General features: G+C 39.4%; 4 protein-coding genes across 6 annotated transcripts; 2 read left to right on the top strand and 2 right to left on the bottom strand.

The window, feature by feature from the left end:
• Nucleotides 1-846: 846 nt before the first annotated feature.
• LOC141840822 (F-box protein At1g55000) lies at nt 847-3,470 on the top strand. Its single transcript, XM_074728899.1, has 2 exons — nt 847-1,279; nt 3,002-3,470. Exons 1-2 carry the CDS (start codon nt 974-976, stop codon nt 3,383-3,385), a joined length of 690 nt encoding a protein of 229 aa, XP_074585000.1. The 5' UTR covers nt 847-973; the 3' UTR covers nt 3,386-3,470.
• Nucleotides 3,471-4,048: 578 nt separating this feature from the next.
• On the bottom strand, nt 4,049-5,101 carry LOC141842436 (uncharacterized). The gene has a single exon (XM_074730642.1). It carries the CDS (start codon nt 4,960-4,962, stop codon nt 4,123-4,125), a length of 840 nt encoding a protein of 279 aa, XP_074586743.1. The 5' UTR covers nt 4,963-5,101; the 3' UTR covers nt 4,049-4,122.
• Nucleotides 5,102-8,136: 3,035 nt separating this feature from the next.
• On the top strand, nt 8,137-9,303 carry LOC141837533 (adenylate isopentenyltransferase-like). Its single transcript, XM_074724912.1, has one exon. The coding sequence runs from the start codon at nt 8,137-8,139 to the stop codon at nt 9,301-9,303; it is 1,167 nt and encodes a 388-aa protein (XP_074581013.1).
• Nucleotides 9,304-10,943: 1,640 nt separating this feature from the next.
• LOC141839836 (uncharacterized) lies at nt 10,944-18,957 on the bottom strand. 3 transcript variants are annotated; one of them, XR_012602716.1, is made up of 12 exons: nt 18,861-18,957; nt 17,138-17,330; nt 16,955-17,040; nt 16,310-16,394; nt 15,339-15,417; nt 15,086-15,213; nt 14,749-14,835; nt 14,515-14,633; nt 13,564-13,694; nt 12,351-12,464; nt 11,408-11,587; nt 10,944-11,090 (listed from the first exon to the last, which is right to left on the bottom strand). XR_012602716.1 is itself a non-coding variant. In XM_074727672.1 (11 exons), the coding sequence occupies exons 1-10, from the start codon at nt 18,923-18,925 to the stop codon at nt 12,352-12,354; spliced, it is 1,086 nt and encodes a 361-aa protein (XP_074583773.1). In that variant the 5' UTR covers nt 18,926-18,957; the 3' UTR covers nt 11,118-11,587; nt 12,351. The 3 variants fall into 3 exon arrangements, 2 of the variants coding, with proteins under 2 accessions (XP_074583773.1, XP_074583774.1); XM_074727672.1 differs by lacking the exon at nt 10,944-11,090 and having other exon boundaries at nt 11,118-11,587; XM_074727673.1 differs by lacking the exon at nt 10,944-11,090 and having other exon boundaries at nt 11,119-11,587; nt 17,138-17,314.
• Nucleotides 18,958-20,075: the final 1,118 nt, after the last annotated feature.

Raw genomic sequence — 20,075 nt, forward strand, 5'->3', positions numbered from 1 at the left:
CCACCGAAGCATAAAATTAGCTGTCTTTCTGAATATCTACTGAAGTGTAACATAACAAGAGCTCCACACCATTTCTTCTTGTTATTTTCACTGAAGCAGCCAGCAACTGATATGCATACAAGCCACTGCCAGGTATACTGGTAAGACTACTACAAACCACTTGCTCTTATTTTATGAATAATCTAAATGAGCAATATTTTGCAGAATATACACAATTAAGTAAGAAAGGCAGTTGCATCAAGTCAAGGGTGATTGATCATGGACATCCAGGCACAATAGGCGCACACAATCCTCTGGGAGATGTAGACATACACAGCGAAGGAGAAGCTCATGAGCACCAGGTCTTTCCAGTCACCTTTCTGCTTTGGCGACAAGCACTCCTTCAGCTCCCTCCCCAGCTTCCCAACCGCAGCATAAATTCCCACCAGCGAGCTGGGCCACCTCTTCCCCTGCTTTGCACTGCCACTTTGCTCCTCTTTCCGACCGCCGTCTCCGGCGGACAGGTAGCTGTGGCAGCGGAAGGTTTGCCTCGGTCTGGATGCGAGGGTGATGGAGTGGCGGGGATTGCTTTGTCCTGCATGAAGAAGAAGAAGCGTGAACGAAGAGGCAGCCATGAGAGGATGGAAAGGACTGTGGAGACGGACACAGATATTTTGGGTGATTTTTGAAGGGAGGATATTTTTGTGCAATTAGCGTGAACAAGTGGACCTCCTTGAAAATGACATTTGTGACGTCTCATAAGGTCCGATTCGTTATCTGATTTTGAATCGGGTTTGACGGGTTAAGGGTTTGCTACAGTTCGATTTGATCCGCTAAGAGATTTCGTGACTTAAATCGTTCGTAGTTGTTCTGGATTTCAGAGTTCGCTGCCCCCTTTTCGTCGACGCCACGGATGATGCAGCGGAGACGACGATCACGATCGCCTCATCGTCCCTGATCCTGAAGATTCTGCCTCCTCTTCCGCCTACTCAGGATGCTGTCCCCCATGTGCGATTTCTCTACCATCGTCTCTGGCGACCTCCTTCGGTCGATTTTCGAACGCCTTCCGCCGTCTGACCTTGCCCGGTCGGCTTGCGTCTGCCGGTTGTGGAGGGACTTTGCCTCGGACCGGGAGATGCAGGAGAAGATCTTCCGGTCTCCTTGGAAGGTGCGCCGAGTCCTAGGCGAGCCGTCCTCCCCAGCCTTCTGGCGTCACCCTAGCCTCGATCGTTTCGCCATCTCCCACCGCCTCAGTCGCGGTGATTCCGTCGCTGGTCTTGCACTGAGGTACGGCGTCCAGGTATTGTACTTCATCGGTTCTCTCTGTTTTTTCTTTTTTTCCGCTCCTCGGCAGGCGATCTATGATCCGTAAATCTGTGTGAATCCGCCGGTTAAGTCAAAAGAGACTTTCTTTTCCTTCAACCATAGAAACTTTAATTTCTTTGCTTTTATCATAGGCAAAACCGTGGTGCTATTTTGGGACCTTGAATTGGTTAATCCTACCTGAATCCCTGCTTTTGCCCATCTTAATTCATCCGACTCCCTATGCATCCAAAAACAATTGTCCAACCTTTTTTCCGATCATGACCATGATGAAATTCGACTGCATTTTTTTCTTTTAGTAATTCATTGTTTGCATTTCTTATATTTAAAACCGCAATATCTAATACAAAAATGATGCTATGTGATAAACGAGATATAGATCTTTATGATTACTAATTGAGAAGCATAGGAAAAGCAATTATTAGTACCTTGGAAGAGCCGTCGTGACAACAATTGTTCATGTAAATCTTTTGATCATTTGCCTGATTTCACAAAATGCTCTTGTCCATCCTCCTAAGCAATAGGGCCTAAAGAGAGTTTAAGTGGTTAGCCAAAACTCCAATAGTACTTAATTTTTTGGTCAGATAGGTTGTTAAAACTTCATTCTTAATTGTTGAAGTTGGTCGCTTGTCACTTGCTTATTTTGGTCCAGGGCAAAACATCAGGTGCCCTACTACCATGAATGAGACATTTTGTTGATGTGCTTCTTGTGTAGAAATTAGGGGTTTGGATGCATTATTTACTGTCTTATTAATCAAGGTTGTATATTTTGTAGTTATTCATGGTAGTGATTTTATAAGAAATGTGCACAAAGGTTTGGTTACTCAACTGTTACATACCATAAAATTGCATAAGCTTGGGTTAGAAGTGATTTTAAGGAAAAGATATAATCATCTTAATTATTTGGCTAGAGTATGAGTTTGATTCCTGTCTAGAATTTCATTATGAGAATCAAAAAGGTACTCAACAACTAAAACAATAATGTTTCTTTAGGATTCTGACTAATAAGCTTTACTGTCAGATCTAAGAACAGGGAAAATACATGAATACATGCCAAAATATATTAATATTCCCTGGCACAAGGTTTAGGCTTCTCACTCAAGCTTACTTGCAAATGAATTTTTCGAAAGCAATTCAAACATTCTATCTCAAACTCAAATATTGCTCTTAGAAAGATATTCACATATTAAATTGTATATGTTGAAGAAGCAATTTTGATAGAGCATTGTCTTGGACAAAAAGAAATAAAGGGATAGATAAATCATTATTGTCAGTACCCTAGAATCATTCGAATACTGAACAAACCCTACTTTAAATTGTTCCTTTAAAAAAAATTGTTTCAAAACGTTCATAGGAATAACAAAAGAGCTGAGGATTTTCTTTGGATTGCATACCTTCTTTAACGAATAGACAATTAATCACAATATGTTTTCTCCTCTCATGAACTATAGAATTGGAAGAAATGCGTATGATAATTTGTTTATCATGATTAACTTCATCAGCGCACTCAAAGTCTTATCTAGCTCAGGTATTAATTGTTTGAGTCAAATAAACTCACCTAGATAAGAGTGATAGCTTTGTACTTAGCATTTGTACTCATCCTAGCCGCAACACTTTGCTTGTTTCTATAACTCCTGATTTATAGTTGCAACAATCCATCATTGTTTTGTGAATTTTCTTATCATCATAGAACTTGCAGGTTATGAACATCAAAAGATTGAACAACATGATGAGCGAACATGGTATATACTCCAGAGAGAGGCTGCTGATCCCTATTAACAAACTGTCGCTCCTCGTCGAGAGTACCTGTTATATCGAGCTGGATGAACATTCAAAAAGAGAAGTTGCAGTTCTGTACTTGGAAGGTGGTCCTGAAGGAAAAGGAGCCCAAACAACGAACAACACAATCTATCGAAAAGGCAGGCGGAAAATACTCAATTCTGTGAAACGAAGTATGCAAGTGGATGATGGAACTGCTGAGTACTACTTGTCGACTTCTGATGGTGATCCAAGAGCTGCCATGTTGCAGTTCAGCGAGGATCTGAGGTGGGAGCAGCAGAACAGGCCTCACTTATTTAGATGAGTAAGTGCTTCTGTCAAAGATGATGTGCTTCATGTAGCCTGGTTGCTGTTCATATTTTAACCAGTTCAAGTGTGTTGTCTGAAAAGCTGTGCTGTACAAAATCTACATATAAACATGATGTAAGCTAGTTGCAACTCCAGATTTGCGACATATTAAAATTACAAACCACAAGTATTTGTGGTATTATCTATTGAAATTGGATTACTATTGTGCTTGTGCTGTAAAGAATTTGTTTTTTTTTATGACATCGGGAATGCTAAAGTCAAAACTTGTGTTTTTTTCAGGAGAATGCCTAGAGGAGCAAGCGTTCTCTGGGAAGATACTGCAATTGTTCGCCAAGAACTCTTTAGATCGAACAAAATTTAGTTAGAAAAACAGAGAATATCGAGAACAAAGACTAATGAATTAGATGAATGTAGTGATCGACGCACGCCCTCGATGTTCTTGCAAACCAAATAGAATGCAATCGAAAGGGGATTTGAAGCCTGAGGACTCCATCGATCGCCAAATTGAAAAAGGGCACATTTAAAGATTCACATTTAATGTTGGGCACTACTCGGAAAAGTTCGGCGTTGCTCCTGGTCGTCGAACTCGTCCGTACATGCCATGTCAGACGGGACTGCCGTCCTTACATTAATCAAAGATTAAATGACATTTATAGTAAAAAAAATGCAGACATATTTAGATTACGCCTTCATCTTAACGACAAGGTCAACGTCCATTCTGGACCCGGTATTTTAAAGATCTAAAAACGAAAAATCTCCGCCGTCTAATTGGTTCTCCCACATAGGCAAATCAGCGAGCCCGATGAAGTCCTCGTCGAGCTCGCCGACCAAAAACGGCTCTTCATCCAGCCCAAATTCCACCTCCGGCGGCGTTGAAATATCCCCGAACCACTCCGCCGCCGCCGTCACCGCAGCAGCGCCGGCGGAAGCACTGTCCTCCGCTGAGGAGATGTCAAGGACGGAGGACGGTGAAATGGGAGCTTTCAGCGCCTCTGCCACCGTCGCTGACGAAGAAGACGAAATGGAGCGATCGACGGAGGAGGCGTCGTTGGAGTCCAGCTGTTCACGCATCATTGCGGCCTTTTGCTCCTCGATCCGCCTGGAGGCCAGCTGGTAGGCCTCGGCCGCCTCTTCGGCGGTGGGAAAGGTTCCGAGCCAGAGTCGAACTCCACGGATGGGGTCTCTGATCTCCGCTGCCCATTTCCCCCACTGCCGCTGCCGTATCCCCTTCTGCTTCCTGGAGGCGGAGGTCATCATCGGCTTTGACAATGACAGATTTGGTGGCTTGCGAGTAGCAGCTGCAGGGACAAGGGGAATAACGAAAGTAACTCGTCTTCTTTTCTCAGATCCATCGCCATGGTTTGCATCTTCCTCGTCGCTTGAAGAGTCGGTGACATCGAGGTCCGTGAAAAAGACTCGAACTTCCTTAACTGCTTTTCTGATCCTCCTTGAACTTCTCAACATTCTAGGCGAATTGGGATCAGCCGACGCGGACCCTTCCGATTCCGCAACAGGATTCAAAACAGAGATGCCGAATCTCTCCAATTTCATAATCTTCCTCCTACTCCTCATCCTGCCAACAACCAAAGCACCCTACTCGGTTCTTCCTTCTTCAGCTCAACAACACGACACACTCAAGTCGAAATTTTGAACTGCGCGAGGTTCAAAACGGAAACCAGTCTTCTCCAGTCAAGTGAGGGCGCGAGGGAAACACCGAACTATGTGAAGAAATCCGAAATACTTCACTCCGAAACCAAATCCAGCCCTGCGCGATCCAAAAATTCATCATACAAACTCAAAACGATCGACCTGAAACACAAAAGATGACTTTTTCACTTGGAAACATCCCTACCAGGCGTGTTTGAAGCGCATGGAACCCAGGAAAGCGAGCTTCTTTCTCATGCAGATTGCAGAAGAGCAGCAACAACGACCAGCATACCGCTGTTCTTCGTTTGGAAAGTAGAATCGAAGGCAGATGACAAAGAACCGACATAAATCACCTGGTATCGACTCTTGCCTCTACTTCTCAGCTCCCTTCAAGGATCGAGAGCACCAAAACACCAACGAGAGCAGGAAGGTATTTGCTTTTGCAGCAGTAGATCGATCGATTGCTTCTCAAAATCCTAAGAACAGGCAAGAGGCCGTCTCTCCCGCCTTTTCCTCTCGCCGCCGGCCTCTTATAGCCCCTCCTCCCTTGGCGGCGTCTACGAAGCGGTCGAATGGCGCAGTGTCGCGATTGTGATACTCTTACCGAGGTTCCATGTGGGGCCGGCCACGGCAGCCATTCATTTGCCAGGTCGGTGTTCGAGTACTCGAAAACGAGTCAATGTAGTTTATGTTGTGATGTCGTAAACGCCGTTAACGGATACTTTAAAAGTCCACGTAAGCGAAAAAAAATGCAGTTTCCCATGTCGGTTTATAAATTCCATATTTTTTATCGAGGAGCGGCAATTAATTAAATTACGGAGCGAGTTTGGGCGTCACGGAAGCCGAGCAGGTGGCGTGGGGCCCAAGCAAGGGGGTCTTTACCAGTTTCCCGCCAAGCGCGCCGCACCGAGTGGCAACTCGCAACAAAGAAAGCGCGCGAAGCCACTCCCGCCAGAATGCATTCCCGCGCAATTTGAAAGCGGCAGTCAACAGCATTTATTCAGCTGACACGCGTCCTTTTCACATCTCTCTCTATATTTTAGATTATTTTTGTTGTGTTATTGATTATATTTGTTCGTAAAGCCCATGGGCCAGGCCCATATAATACTTCAAGAGCTGAACTAATCCACAGGCAAATAACTACTGTTCTAATCTTTCTAAGAATATTATGAATTTCAATAAAAAGTGAAATCACATTATCTAAGCTTCGTTGAGATTAATTCTGTTTTATTATAACCAGGGCACTCAACTATGCCCTAGAAGCAAGACGGGTGTTGAATATTATGAACGAATCATATATGGACTATATATAATTAATCAACTTTAGCAAAATATGAAATCCATCACTCCAGTGCACCCCTTTTATATCTTCTGGCTATTGCAGATCGGCCTCATGACTATTGCTGGGTGAGGAGTTACAATGACGGAAAAATATAGTTAACCACTACCTGCCGAGTGACAGAAACTACAGTTAATTTAAATTGCTCCCGGAATATGGTTGAATTAGTTACCGACTACAGAGTTGCTGAGTAGGACAAGACTTGTTGAAGTGGGTAAGAATCGAATATTGACGAAGCCGAGATAATGCTCTCTCAGTAGTAGTCAACTACAACTTCTTGATTTACCTTCTCACACAGATGATCATGATGCCGCACCATGTAAGACCGCTGGATAGTAGATTCCACCATTAATCAACGTTCCACGTAAGAATTAACCAGACAAACTGCATCAAAATGAGCATGAGAGCACTAATGATCATCTTTCTTCCTGACTTGTTTGTTTCTGCTAATAATTGGAGTCGGTTAAACACATACAACAGCTATTATATTGGCGAGCAGAAAAACTAGTGGTTGAGATCAGATGCAGTGCACCAAAACCCTAGAAGGCGACAATCAATCCTCCACCTGAAACTTTTTCTATTTTTAGGTCAAATGGGCAGATGGAGCGCAAGTCCGGACTGCCAAAAACGAAGATACTTTAACTGATGGCAGAGGTCCACGTTCATGCACCGAAGAACATGCATGAAGGGATGCTTCGTGGCTTAATTCCGTGCATTTGCAGCACCACCAACTTTCCAAGAGATGGAACGATCCTGATCAAGTTGAAACAAACTCAAACAAAAAAAAGCTTTCTTTATAGAATAGATGCTTTGTTATATAATCCATTTGCAGTGATCATGAATGAGGTGATAATTAGCTCAGAAATTAGTTTAATTTTCTTTATATATATTTCTTTAGTTCATTATGATAAGGATGATGCGATACTTAACGTAGTATTCAGAAACTCTGTATCTAGTTTGTCAGAATATGAATTTGAAGTAGAAACTAAGTAACTTCAAGCTGCATAGCGTGTGTGTGTATATATATATATATATATAATCTTGTATATATATCCATGAAGATCACTACAAACTGGAATTTGACTTCTTCAAAAAAAAAAAAAAAAAACTTAAGAGCTTATCAATATATTAAATTACCTACCACATTTAACATCTCCACTTAGATTCTCATATTTAAATGTTGGTGCAAAAATCTTGTATCCTTAAAAAGATTGCCTAGATCTTATTCATTAGCCCTGTATTGGACATCTCTCTTTTTTATCTTAACCGATAGTTAATTGTTTAATTATTTAATGCTAAATGAATTGGATTTGAAAGGTTTTTTTAATAGCACTTTAAATTGTTTTTTTATAAAATTTTTTTTAAAATCTATACGTAAAAAAACAGAAAGATACTCTTTGATACAATTGTTTTATAAAGATGACTTTGAAGCTAGTGCTATGCCTTATCTGGCATGGAGACTGCGAGGTGCAATCATTAATATTAATTAAAAAGTTAATTAAGGAGGCAGGGAATTAATATAATTTCATTGGTTAACAGACAGCATGAGGAATAAATAAGAGCATGAGGCAGAATACAGCAAATTAAATGATGCTTCAACCACGATTACAGCAATTCAATTGAGAGGACAAAGCCACAAATCGATCGATCGATCGCCGTTTCCCATTTCTAATCCCCAAAATTGTTCCTTTTTTCTGCGTTTAATTCCAGGCAGGGATCAGCACGCGCCTGTGTACAGTTCTTGATTCTGTTCTTGTGGCATGCCTCTGTTCTTCTCTTCCATCGTAGTAGTCTTTGCATCGCAGCTGCTTGTTGTCTGGGCGGGATTTATGAGAATTCTAATCAATAGAGGCGGCAGCGAAGCGCTTCTGGTTTTCCGGCACCGGGCAACTCCCTCCGGTCGCGCTTTCTTCGTCGACGCGGCGCAGTCGCTGCCGCAGCAGAGCTGTTGGCGCCGTCGTCGTTTGGACGTGCGCCGGAGCTCGTGGCGCCCGGGAGGATGCTGCGTTCAAGGCAATGGCGATGCCGGGAAGGAGAGCGTGGTGGTGATCGTGGGTGCCACGGGTACCGGAAAGTCGAAGCTGGCCGTTGAGCTGGCCGCCAAGTTTGCGGGCGAGGTGGTCAACTCGGATAAGATTCAGGTGTATCGTGGTCTCGATGTCGCCACCAATAAGATGCCCATGGAGGAGCGCCGCGGCGTGGCGCACCATTTGCTGGGGGAGCTCGATCCGGCGGCGGGCGAGCTGCCTCCCGCAGCGTTCCGGGAGATGGCGGCGCGCGCCATCGCGGGGATTGTGGGGCGTGGGAGGCTGGCGGTGATGGCCGGAGGCTCGAATTCCTTCATACACGCGGCCGTGGCCGGCAGCTTCGACCCGCGGTGGAGCCCGTTCGAGGATGGCAAGGGGAGGAGGATGGCGGCGGCGGTGCTACGGTACCGCTGCTGCTTCCTGTGGGTGGACGTCGACGCGGCAGCGCTGGAGGAGCAGCTCGACCGGCGGGTGGAGGAGATGGTTGCGGCGGGGATGGTAGAGGAGCTGAGAAGGTACTTCGAGGAGGAGGCCGCGTCAAAGGCGGGCAATCGGAGGCACCCGGGTCTAGGAAAGGCCATCGGGGTGGCGGAGTTCCGGGAGTACTTTCAAGGAGAGGTGCGGGGGACGCCGGCGGCATACGAGGCCGCGATGGTAGCCATCAAGACGAACACACGGCGCCTAGCAGAGGAGCAGGTGAAGAAGATCCGGCGGCTGGGGGAGATGGGGTGGCCGCTGCGGAGGCTGGACGCCACCGCGGCCGTGGTCGGGTCCGCGACGGAGGCGTGGGAGAGGGACGTGGCTGTTCCCGCCGCCGCAGCCGTGGAGCAGTTCCTCAAGGAAGCCGCCGAAGTCCACAGCCACCGGCGCACCGTACCACCTCCTCTCCTCTTTATTTAGTTCAAATTTTTGTCTCTTCTCCGCCTCTCTGCTAACAACTATATAATTATATAATTAGTAGATTAGTTATGATTTCATAATTATTATAATTATAATTTTATAATTGTATTAATATTGATCGAAAATAAATATAACAGTTATAATGTATAAATGTTATAATATAATTGATCCATCTGATTAATTAGATGAAGTGTTATATTAAAAGAGTTGTGATTATTAGAATATATTGATTAGTATTATGATGAAGTAGAATTGAAATGTCTATAATTGTTATAATAATATTATAAATAAAATTAATTTTGGAACTAGTGTGATCAATAGGAAAATCTTCCTACATTACATTCTATTTGGATCTTGAAAGATCTCTTTTACGTTGTCCTCACAAGATTGCCTAATTAGTTGGGGTGATGAATTTACTATAATGGGATAAGTGATCAATTCTCAACATACATATATTCTTGAAAAAAAAAATCCCTCTCACCCTTTAATCTTAGTGACTTAGCGGTCAGTTATAAGTTGACTTCGTGATTTATCTTCCTTCGCATACTTTAGGGATTGTCTATGAAGGGCGTTTGGGTGAGTATAATCACTTTTTGCTATAATGCTACAATTGAAAGATCTCCATTGTTCTCATAAGGGTGATTAGTTGGTTAGAGTGTGACAAACTTACTACAATAGGACAATTCTTGATGGAGCGCATGAGGGACAAGGAATCAATTCTTGATGGGATGAAGGAAAATCCCTCCCACCCTTTAGCCACTTAACTACAATTGAAAGATCTCCTTTGCTGCAATTAAAAGCTCTCCTTTGTCCTCACGGGTTGACATAGTTGGTATTTACATGAGTGTTTGTTACAATGAGGGGGGGGGGTGCAAAATATCTCACTAGATGTTTGATCTCTCTTATACAAAGAATTAATCGATTCGAAGAGTTAGATAACTGAATTTAAAAAATAATTATGTGGTCTTTAGGTTGAACGTGTCAAATGATATTTTGATTAGAGCTGACCTAAATGGTTATAAAGAATTTTATCAATATTAGTCCATATCTGCAAATTTAAGATCAAATGAATTTTATCATTCAATTTTTTTTCACTTTCTTTTAATTATACAATTGTGCGCCAAGAAAATGGTCTAAATTTTGATGAGACTGTAATTATGTGATGAAAAAAACAATTTAAAAGCCCTGATTTTATTCTTTTAAATTATATCCTCAACTGTGATAAAATTTAATCACACTCTTATTATTTTTTAATTAGATGAACATATGATTTAACTTTTATCCAACTCAGTCTTCATTGTCTTGATTGTGATACATAAAATATTATATATATATATATATATATATATATATATATATATATATATATATATATATATATATAGTCCTAAGGATGTAGCATACAGCTTTTGTTGCCTTTTCAACTCCATTTCATTAACTTATCCAACAATAAAAGTCTATTGATTATATTAATCCACATTCACATCGACATACTAATTTAATCTCAATCAATCTTTTGTTCAAACTCAAACAATAGTATCTTTAATTTCTATCCTAATTTTATATATTTCATTTGATTGTTCTTGTTCTCATCTCAACTAAAACACGAGTACTGAAAAAAAAAAACCAACAGCAGCAGATTTTGTTTGATTGCTTGTTCTTGTCATAGTCAGCTTATCAGTTCTTGCCACTTCCTGGAAACTGCACGCCAACAACACTTTTTAATGAAAAGGACTCGATCAGCTTCAGTCTGCTTGGAGTGGGGAAATCGTCATCACGTAAAGTAGCTACAAGGAAAAGCCAATGATCATTAGTTGGAGAATATACACTCCTACTTAACAATGCACCTATCTAATCGAAGGAAAATCAAAAGGTAAAATGATTCATTTTGATATATATCTCGACTGTACAATCATGGGGATTAATTGGACATCATAAAGTTAAAAAAAAAAAAAAGCAAAGCAATATAATGACAATCATAGCAATTCGAGTAAACATTTTTGCCACATTCGAGTGGTCCTTTTTTCTGTGGAAATTCCATGATACATTGCATGGCTGTTTACATGAGAACCACAAGAAGTTGCATCAATCATTATCATAGTACCAATTCTAATCTGAGCATTCTTGAGGAATTTGTTGAAAAAAATTCTTCTGAAATTCTTCTAGTTTCCAAGAACTTTGAGCATCATGGCTGACGTTGTAGAAACTCTCTTGCAACTAGCTGCTACCACTTCGAGTCCAATCAAAACGAGAGGAACCCAATCAATATGGATTGTCAATGATTCTGCAAAAGAAAGGAGTCGTGGGGAATAATGAAGCAAAGATGTATTATACAAGATTAAACTAGAAAGAAATACTTCTTCAGCATAACATTAAATACCGGATTAAAGAAATACAATAATCAAGGACATACATTAGTAGACGATGCTGCTGACTTGAATGTTTAAGGCCGCGGATAATTATAAATTATATATGAGCGAGATACTCAACTCGACATTCATCATTGCCATGTATAACGCAATAATTGTAGCTAAATCCCAATAGGTAGCCAAATGGGTGCCAAAGAGCTCATCAAATTAACATCTTGTATTCTTAGATATAATATCATTTCATCCTAAAACTATCCTGATAATGATCGAAATAGGAAGAAAAGCTTAACTAGTAAACAAGATCGGTTAGCTGTTTGGCTGGATATATTTCAGCGAGAAAGTGTAGGGCACGGGGCCAACTATGTGTCTATGTATTGATAAAAAGTCCCAACACACAACAAAAGCAATAAATGGTGGTCGAACACTCATTGAAATCAGCTTTCTTAACAATATTTTTAAGCATTGCATTTTTTCACCAAAGAATTGAGAAATAGCTTGCATCTGGTCATTCATTATATGCAATATATGGTAAAGGAGGTCAAATCTTCCTATAATAATAAACTTATAATTTATAAGGCACTATCACTAGTTAACCGTTTTGATTAAACAAGGGCAAAAATAACAGATTAAAATAAAAAGAATGTCATTCCGTAACAGATTAAATAAGGATGGGCATACATCAGCTTGGAAGTGGAGACATCTGGATATTGTCTTGAAGTGCTCCTTCTGATCCAGGCTGAGAATCCAAAGGACCTCTTCTAAATCTTCCAAGTGAAGTTGCTTCAAAAATACCTAGTTATAATTTAACATGATCGAAGAAAAGAGTTAAACAAAATGGGACTGGCGGCTCAACTTCATACATTTCAGCTGTGTATTATGCATGCCAGTGTGACACAAAAATAGTAAGTGACCATCATTGTTATCATCATCAAGCCTTATTTGTCTTAATTATTTGGGCCAGCTCAGATGACTATTATCCTTCCATATGGAGCTTCTGTTGAGCTTCATGTAAAGTTATATCACTATTCAAATCAATTAAATCATTATTACATTAACTAATGTTTTATTTCATCCTCGGCTCCATGCGCTTTAGACTCAGATTCCAACTCGTCAAACTATACACTCTTACTCTCATTTAAACATGTCCATATCATCTCAACATATTGTTTTTCATCTTATTATCTATGGAAGCTATATATAATTATTCTCAAGTTTTTATTGTATTCTTTCTAGTAGCTCAACACATTTATTTTAAGATTTTCATCTTTGCTATGTTAACTTTTGTGTGAGTCTGTGTGTGCGCGTTTGCATATGTTAAATTTGTATCTATTAACTATGGTGTTGGAAAGGGAGGCCTTAGCAAAATGATAAAGTTGCTACCATGTGACGTAGTGGTCACAGGTTCGAATCACAAAAACGGCCTCTTGCAATGAAGGATAAGATTGCATACAACAAACCCTTCCAATGGGACATGTATTGATGGGAGTTTGGTGCACTAGGTTGCCCTTAACTAGGGTGCTGGAATACAATTGCAGTATTGCCTAAGTAGCTTGATTCATTGATCTTGATCGCATTAAATTTAGGAATAGATGATAACACCAGAAAACACACACATGCACATACACACAAAGGAAAAGCTAGTGAATTATAAGTGGGATCATTATAAATTCTGCCTGAAGACACACATAACTCTGTGAACTAACTTAATTCTTTGAATGCTGTATCAAAAATACTAGGGCATCCTTGTATATAACACACCAATCTATTGGACCATATATCAAGTTATCAAAACCTTGTCCGCTTTCTGATCACAAAAGAAGCAAGAAACTCTAGATACTAAATACAATATGAAAATGGAGTATGTTATAACAAGAGAGAAATTGAAGCATACCAAATCCCAAAATTGAACAACAAATCACGAAACCGATAAGAGAAAAATCCATTTGATACAAGATTTCCATGATAATGATGCCTCCTCCTGAAATCATTAGATGCCTTGGAGAAGAAAAAACAAGATGCAGCCTGTGAAATGTTTGACAACAAAAAAGTGTGAACAGGTATTAACAAAAGTCAAAACAAAGCTCAGGGAGAGAGATCATTTACCAGTAACAAGAAAGACCCATGATAGAACCATTATAGTGACACTCACAGTTCAGCCACAAATCTTTTATGAGAACTTAGAAAATCAATTCTATTCTTGGTTGTGTTCTATAGTCAATCATACATGTACTATAAAACAATTAAAGCAGTAAGAGCATACAGTAGTCAAGTCATTGAACTTAGCTTGACTGATTTAGAATTAACATAGATTCTGTAATATCTAAAGTTCTTTGAATTATGATTGATTATTCTTGCTCACCAAACCTGTTACAATACTTTGGTTATTTTTTATTTCAGTTTCTATTTTGATAATGAACTATATTATCTATTAGCTAATTTTGTAGTGTATTATAGGTGCTAGCATAACTAAAACAAAATATTTTCCATCCCAACTTTTAAATGGTGATTTTATTATTTTGTCAGAAAAATAGTGTCTCAAAGCTTGTGGAGTACATTGATATGTCCAGTTATAACAACAATGACCCTGATGTTTCTTTTTATTTGCAGTGCATTAGGAAGTACATTGCAGATTGGCTCTCCCAACCCACAATGGCAAGAGTTTTCAGTTTTTTACACTTCAAAGTCAATGGACAGCCTAGGAATTTCCATACAAAGAATGAAAGATAAGATATGCAATCATCTTGTGAACCCAGATAAACATGACCTTCAAGTGATAACACATCGTTAAGAGTTTCTCTTAGGGCAGTTATATAGTCGTGAAGAAGTTCCATAGGCAATTTACCTTTCTTCAGCAATGTTATCCGCATAGAATATGAAAATAATTCCAAAAATGATTGTGCTCAAGTATGCCCAGCTTGGAAACTGAAACTTAACAATGCTATCAGATTCAGATGTTGATCCCTGTAGCCAATCAATTAAAAGTGAATATTAACAGACCAAACCAAAACACAACTTCTGGGTTGCTTTGGTGGAAATATCACACAAAAACACATGATTGTCTTTGGTTAACACTTACTAATATTGTGTCCCACATGGCAAGAGGAAAAAGAAAGCATGTCGCAGAAGCAACACTCAGTGCATGAAGTCTCCTTTTAAGTTGATTCTACAATAAATATTAATAAATGATTAGCTATAATGAAATTCTCTAACCTTTAGTTACATATAAGATCAGTGAGGATGGTAAATGTTTTTTTAATAAAAATGGCAAATAGTTTTCTAGTAAAATTGCATTTACTTCTGAGAGAATACAAAAAAGTTTTCTAGTAAGGATGATATTTTTTTTTTTTTAAATGACAAATTGTTTTCATTTAAGAGCTAACAATTTTTTCCTTATAAAGATAAACTAATAGTACCTTGAGAGATATACGCCGTGCAATGACCCTCCTCAATGCTGATAAAATACCAGCCGAAATGGGCACCACTAATTCTTTGAGTTCTAAAGCTGGTTTTGCCTGTCCAAGTGATTCTTTGTCAAAGCTATCTGAGTGCCATTAATAAGTCAAGTAGCATTTGCTTCTAGCTCATCAAATTTCTATAAATAGTACAAAAAGACAAAAAAAAAGAAGGTGGAGGTTAAGTTAAACTCTTCAGTTTTGTAATGGATACAAAATGGTGAATTTGTTCTTGTAGCCCACCCTTTCGAAAGTAAATAATAGGATGCCAACATTGCAAAGAGTCCACCCACCTGGAAAGTTCGAAACATCAATAGCAAGAACCATTTAATTGCAGAAAGGCATATCAGTCTACCAAAGAAAAAGGTTTCATGTTTTAGATGTTTGGATGTAATTTTCCCAGAAAACACCCATGAGACTTTACTCTGCAAATTTGTTGAGTTTATGCCAGAGAAAAGAATAATTGTAAACAAAATCACAATGTGTATGCAAGGCATGTGGCATTGTGTTATGGAACAACCAAGACGCTTTTCCTGACACAAACTCTAACCTAGACTGGGCTAATCAAACTCTGAGGCTTGCCAGCTATTTTAAGAGGAACTTTTGAAAGTGTTAACTATCTCCTAATTGCCTGGCCACCTAATCACAGATTAATATGGATAACCAGTAAGAAAGAATGGAGCAGTATGTGAAGCAATCAGTTAATGAGGGAGGGACCTTTTTTGCCATAAATAGGAAATCAGTTTAACTCAATTTAACTTGGAAATAGAGAACTGACCACGCCCACTCCTGTAATCCTGTTAGGATTCAAGGTGACAGTGGTAATTAATTTATCCTAAGTCAAGACTTTACTGACATATGGAAGAACAGAAGGTGAGAAACCTTAGGTGTTACCCTCCCCTTCTTTATTGTTCGCTTTTGAGGAGCTGCTTCTCTTTCGAGAACTTCAGAAGACTTATCAGGAAGTAAAACTTATCACATAGCTGCTATTGAACAATTTATAGAAACTAAATACTAGCTCAAATGCGTCAGGTAGTGAATTTGTCAATCAAGTCTTTCTTCAGCAAGTACTTAAGATTTTGTGAAACTGTTAAGTAAAAAAATGAACAAGGGGGCTACTTATAAAAAAAATTATCCTACAGTATTGACTATTTGCAGTACTTAATATTAAAGGAGGCAACCAACCTTTCTCCAAATATGTACTTTCCGTCCATATAATGCTGCAGATAAGACCCCAAGGACAGCCCCTGCATACTCTGCTAGTAGAGCACTGAAATTGAAAAGAGGAGCAATAAGATCTCAGCACAAGAATGAACATGGAAATAAAATGAGTTTATCAGGTGATCAGAATTTGAGTCTAGAGTGACTAATAAGACAAATCTGGCAATAGATACTTTAGCACAGAAGTTGTTTATGGCAATGGCAACTCGTTGCGAAAAACAAAAAAATATAATAATTTTGTACTTTCAACAAATATTCAAATGGAAGACCAGATGGTAACTTAAACAATCTATCAAATGTCTAATTCAACAAGATAGCTGATTAGACCTTCATGCATGACAGGCAATAAGATTGGTTTCCTGGGTTATGGGTTCAACTTGAACTTTGTAAGCTAAAATTAGTTAGTTATTGTTCATGCACTTGTTTACCTAGATAAACTTCCATTATTTATCATGAAACTGAATATTTCTTTATCTCAATTTTCATCCTTCTACAGTTAGGTACAATTCTACAATTAGAAAACATTTTTTGCTTGTTTTTCAGCTAGTGATAAGCAGAATTTCATACAAGAAATAGTTCGAACAAACTCTAAAAGAAGTTGAAGCATACATCAGTGGCCCACATGATTGAAGTCCCTTTCCCCATAGTACAAAATATGATGCCATAATCCCACCATTAATCACAGTTGGGATTACCTGAAAGATGGATAAATGTCAGACTACCAACGAATTCATGAAGTTACATAAGTAGGTAGCTCACTTTTGGCATACAATGAAAAGTATCTTGCATCACCTGAGAATTTTGCAAAGGCTTCCCTTTCCAAGGCTTTTGCAGAGATAGGAATATAATGGAAGCTGGAACCAAGCAACTGAAAATGAAAGCCACTACACTGTCTCCCTGATGGGCTAGATAATGATACAAGGAGTAAACAGACCATATTCTCATGAAGTTTCCAATAACATGTATTATCTGCAAGGGAGCTTGCCTAAGAAAGCAAATTCCAAAAAAGTAATGAAGGATAAGTTTGTTACTTGAGTCTATTTCAAGTAGAAGATTGCATTAGCAAACAAGATGTAAGGAAATATATATAAAGGTTCATTTATGACATGATCACACAAGCAGGGAATCATCATCACCATTATTAGTGTCATGTGAGTTCCAACTATTTGGAGTTGGCTACGTATGTCTTATCCTTCAATTAAACTAAATCCAGACTGTTAATAGCAATATTCAAAATCACTTATCACCATTTACTATGCTAAATTAATGGCTACTTCTAGCACACTAGTTAGGAATACACTTCTAAATTAAGCATTCTATGAATTATGGTGCTAAAATAAATAAAAATGTTGCCCACAAAAAAGTTCTACAAAAGACCACAATATTCCTTATATTAGAAGAATCTCTGGTGAATATTTTCAGCATTGTGTTCCATAAAAGGGTCTAGCCTTCAGCAATGCTCCTTGTGTCAGTAACATGCAAGAATATTTTGTATTGTTATGGAAGGACGGAATGAGCAGGAAAAAACCGAAGCCAACAAATTTCCCAAAGGTGATTCAGTAATTCTGATGTGACCTAGACAAGATTGACAACAGTAGTGCAACATGATTATCTAAAAATCAGCATTAGACAACACCAAAGGGCTTAGACTGACAATCATTCCTGATTTCAAGCTATGAAAAAGGTACACTAATTCAATCCAGTCCATCCCGGATTTGGAATTATCCACACACCAAAATTGTAGTAGACCTTAGCACAGAAAGTGCCCATCAAAAAAGTCCCTCCAATCTCACAGATCTAAAATAGGTCCAGCTTCACTTGCCCATTCTCATGAAGAAAGAGTTACTTATGTCCATGAGGTCCCACAATGCAGAATCTAAGACCATTTTTCATAGTTTTACCCAGCAAGCAGAGAGACAACAGAAATCAACACAAACAGATTCCATCAATTTTAAACTCTTGACTTTGGAGCATCAATTTTGGAACAATAAGGTTATTAATAGTCACGAGTGCTGCTAAACAATAAAAAACATGATGCAATAGGTATTTTCGAGAACAATTAGACCAATACATTTAGAAATTTCATAGCATCAACATTCTTAGAGAATCAAAAACAATCAACACTGAATGGAACCTCCGAAATATAGTATAATTGTCACATAAGGTCAATCGAGGTGCCCTTCGGAAGAAAATTGTGGCAATGCAGTGCCACTATAGTGTAGTGGTTTATGCTTTCTTCCGTCAAGTTCCGTGATTTCCTTTTTCTCTCTCTCTCTCACTGCACGCATATCCCAAATCAAAATCGCAGGTGCTCATTATGTATGCTTCTTCAGACGGTTTCAATCGACGATTACACGACTGCTGCATAAGGTCAATCGAAGGGCATACAAAAACACTCACAAATCCTAAGTACATCATAGGAACTGGAAAGCACCTAACGCCAAAAAAACGCTTATTTGATGCCCCAACGCCAAAAAAAAAAAAACTCCTCCAAAAGGAGAGCGAGGCGACTCACCTTGAACTGTAAGCAGCCGATCGCGCCGACCTCGCATCGGAACTGGGAGATTTCGGCGACATCATCGCGACTCGTGAGACCTCGGCTGCTCGATTGGGTCAACAGATCAATCAGAAATGCGAAGAAGAAGCGAAGGGGCAGATGGAGACTAAACTGGTTCGATTGAGAGCAAAGCGGTTCGATGACTAAACTGGTCCGGACCCGGTTTATGCCCTAGGTTTAAACCGGAGCCGAAACCATCAATTTATTTATAAAAATTTAATATATCAAACTTTCAATCAGTTTTAAAAAATAGAAGAATTATACTGTTTTATATAGTCTCCGACGAAATTTGCTTTTAGTTAATATCTTTATTTTAAAAAATGAGAATAAAATATTAAAAAAAAAGCCAAAGAGCTTGTGTTAACTTAGGGGGTGTTATGGGTTAATATGCCTAAATTAAGAAAGTTAAGATTTTGTCCAATTAATAGCGATACGACAGAAGTAAAGTTCGATCTTGTAGTCGACTGATTCAGTTCGGTGTCCAACCCCACAGCTAGCTTAGCTCATTACTTAGTTTGACTCTAAACATTTAGAAAGTTAAGATCTAGTCCAATTGATAGCGATACGACAGAAGCAAAGTTCGATTTCGTAGTTGACTGGTTCAGTTCGGTGTCTAATCCCACAGCTAGCTCAGCTCATTACTTAGCTTGGCTCGATGTCCCGAACTCTAAACTCGAGCTCTCTCCTCTAGTTGAGTGGCCGATCTTCGACTCAACCCTTTAGTCAATCACTCGAGCTATCCTTTCTAGTTCAGTGGCCGACCTCCAACTCGACTCCCTGATCAATCACCCTGAGCTTTCCCCTTTAGCTTAGTAGTCGATCTTCGACTCAATCCCCTAATCAATCGTCTCGAGCTCTCTCCTCTGGCTTAGTGGTCGATCTTGGAATCGACCTCTAATCAACCAACTCCATGACCTACTTGGTACCCTACTCGTTTACCAAACCGCTCTTAGACTGACACATAGGACAGTGAAATATGCAACGGATATTCTTCTTACCTTACAGATGTGACATCTTTTAATCATCGATGATATGTTTCCTTTTGATGTGACATCCTTTAATATCGATAACCCCACTTTATATAATGCCGAGTGTAGGGTGTACGCGGACACACAATCAATACTCTCCTTCTTTAACATTTTTGATTCTTCTTCTTCTGTCTCTGGTTCATAG

The sequence above is a fragment of the Curcuma longa genome, chromosome 11 (assembly GCF_044706935.1).
Source record: "Curcuma longa cultivar G26 ecotype Majalengka, Jawa Barat chromosome 11, ITB_CL_G26_1.1, whole genome shotgun sequence".
Lineage (NCBI taxonomy): Eukaryota > Viridiplantae > Streptophyta > Magnoliopsida > Zingiberales > Zingiberaceae > Curcuma > Curcuma longa.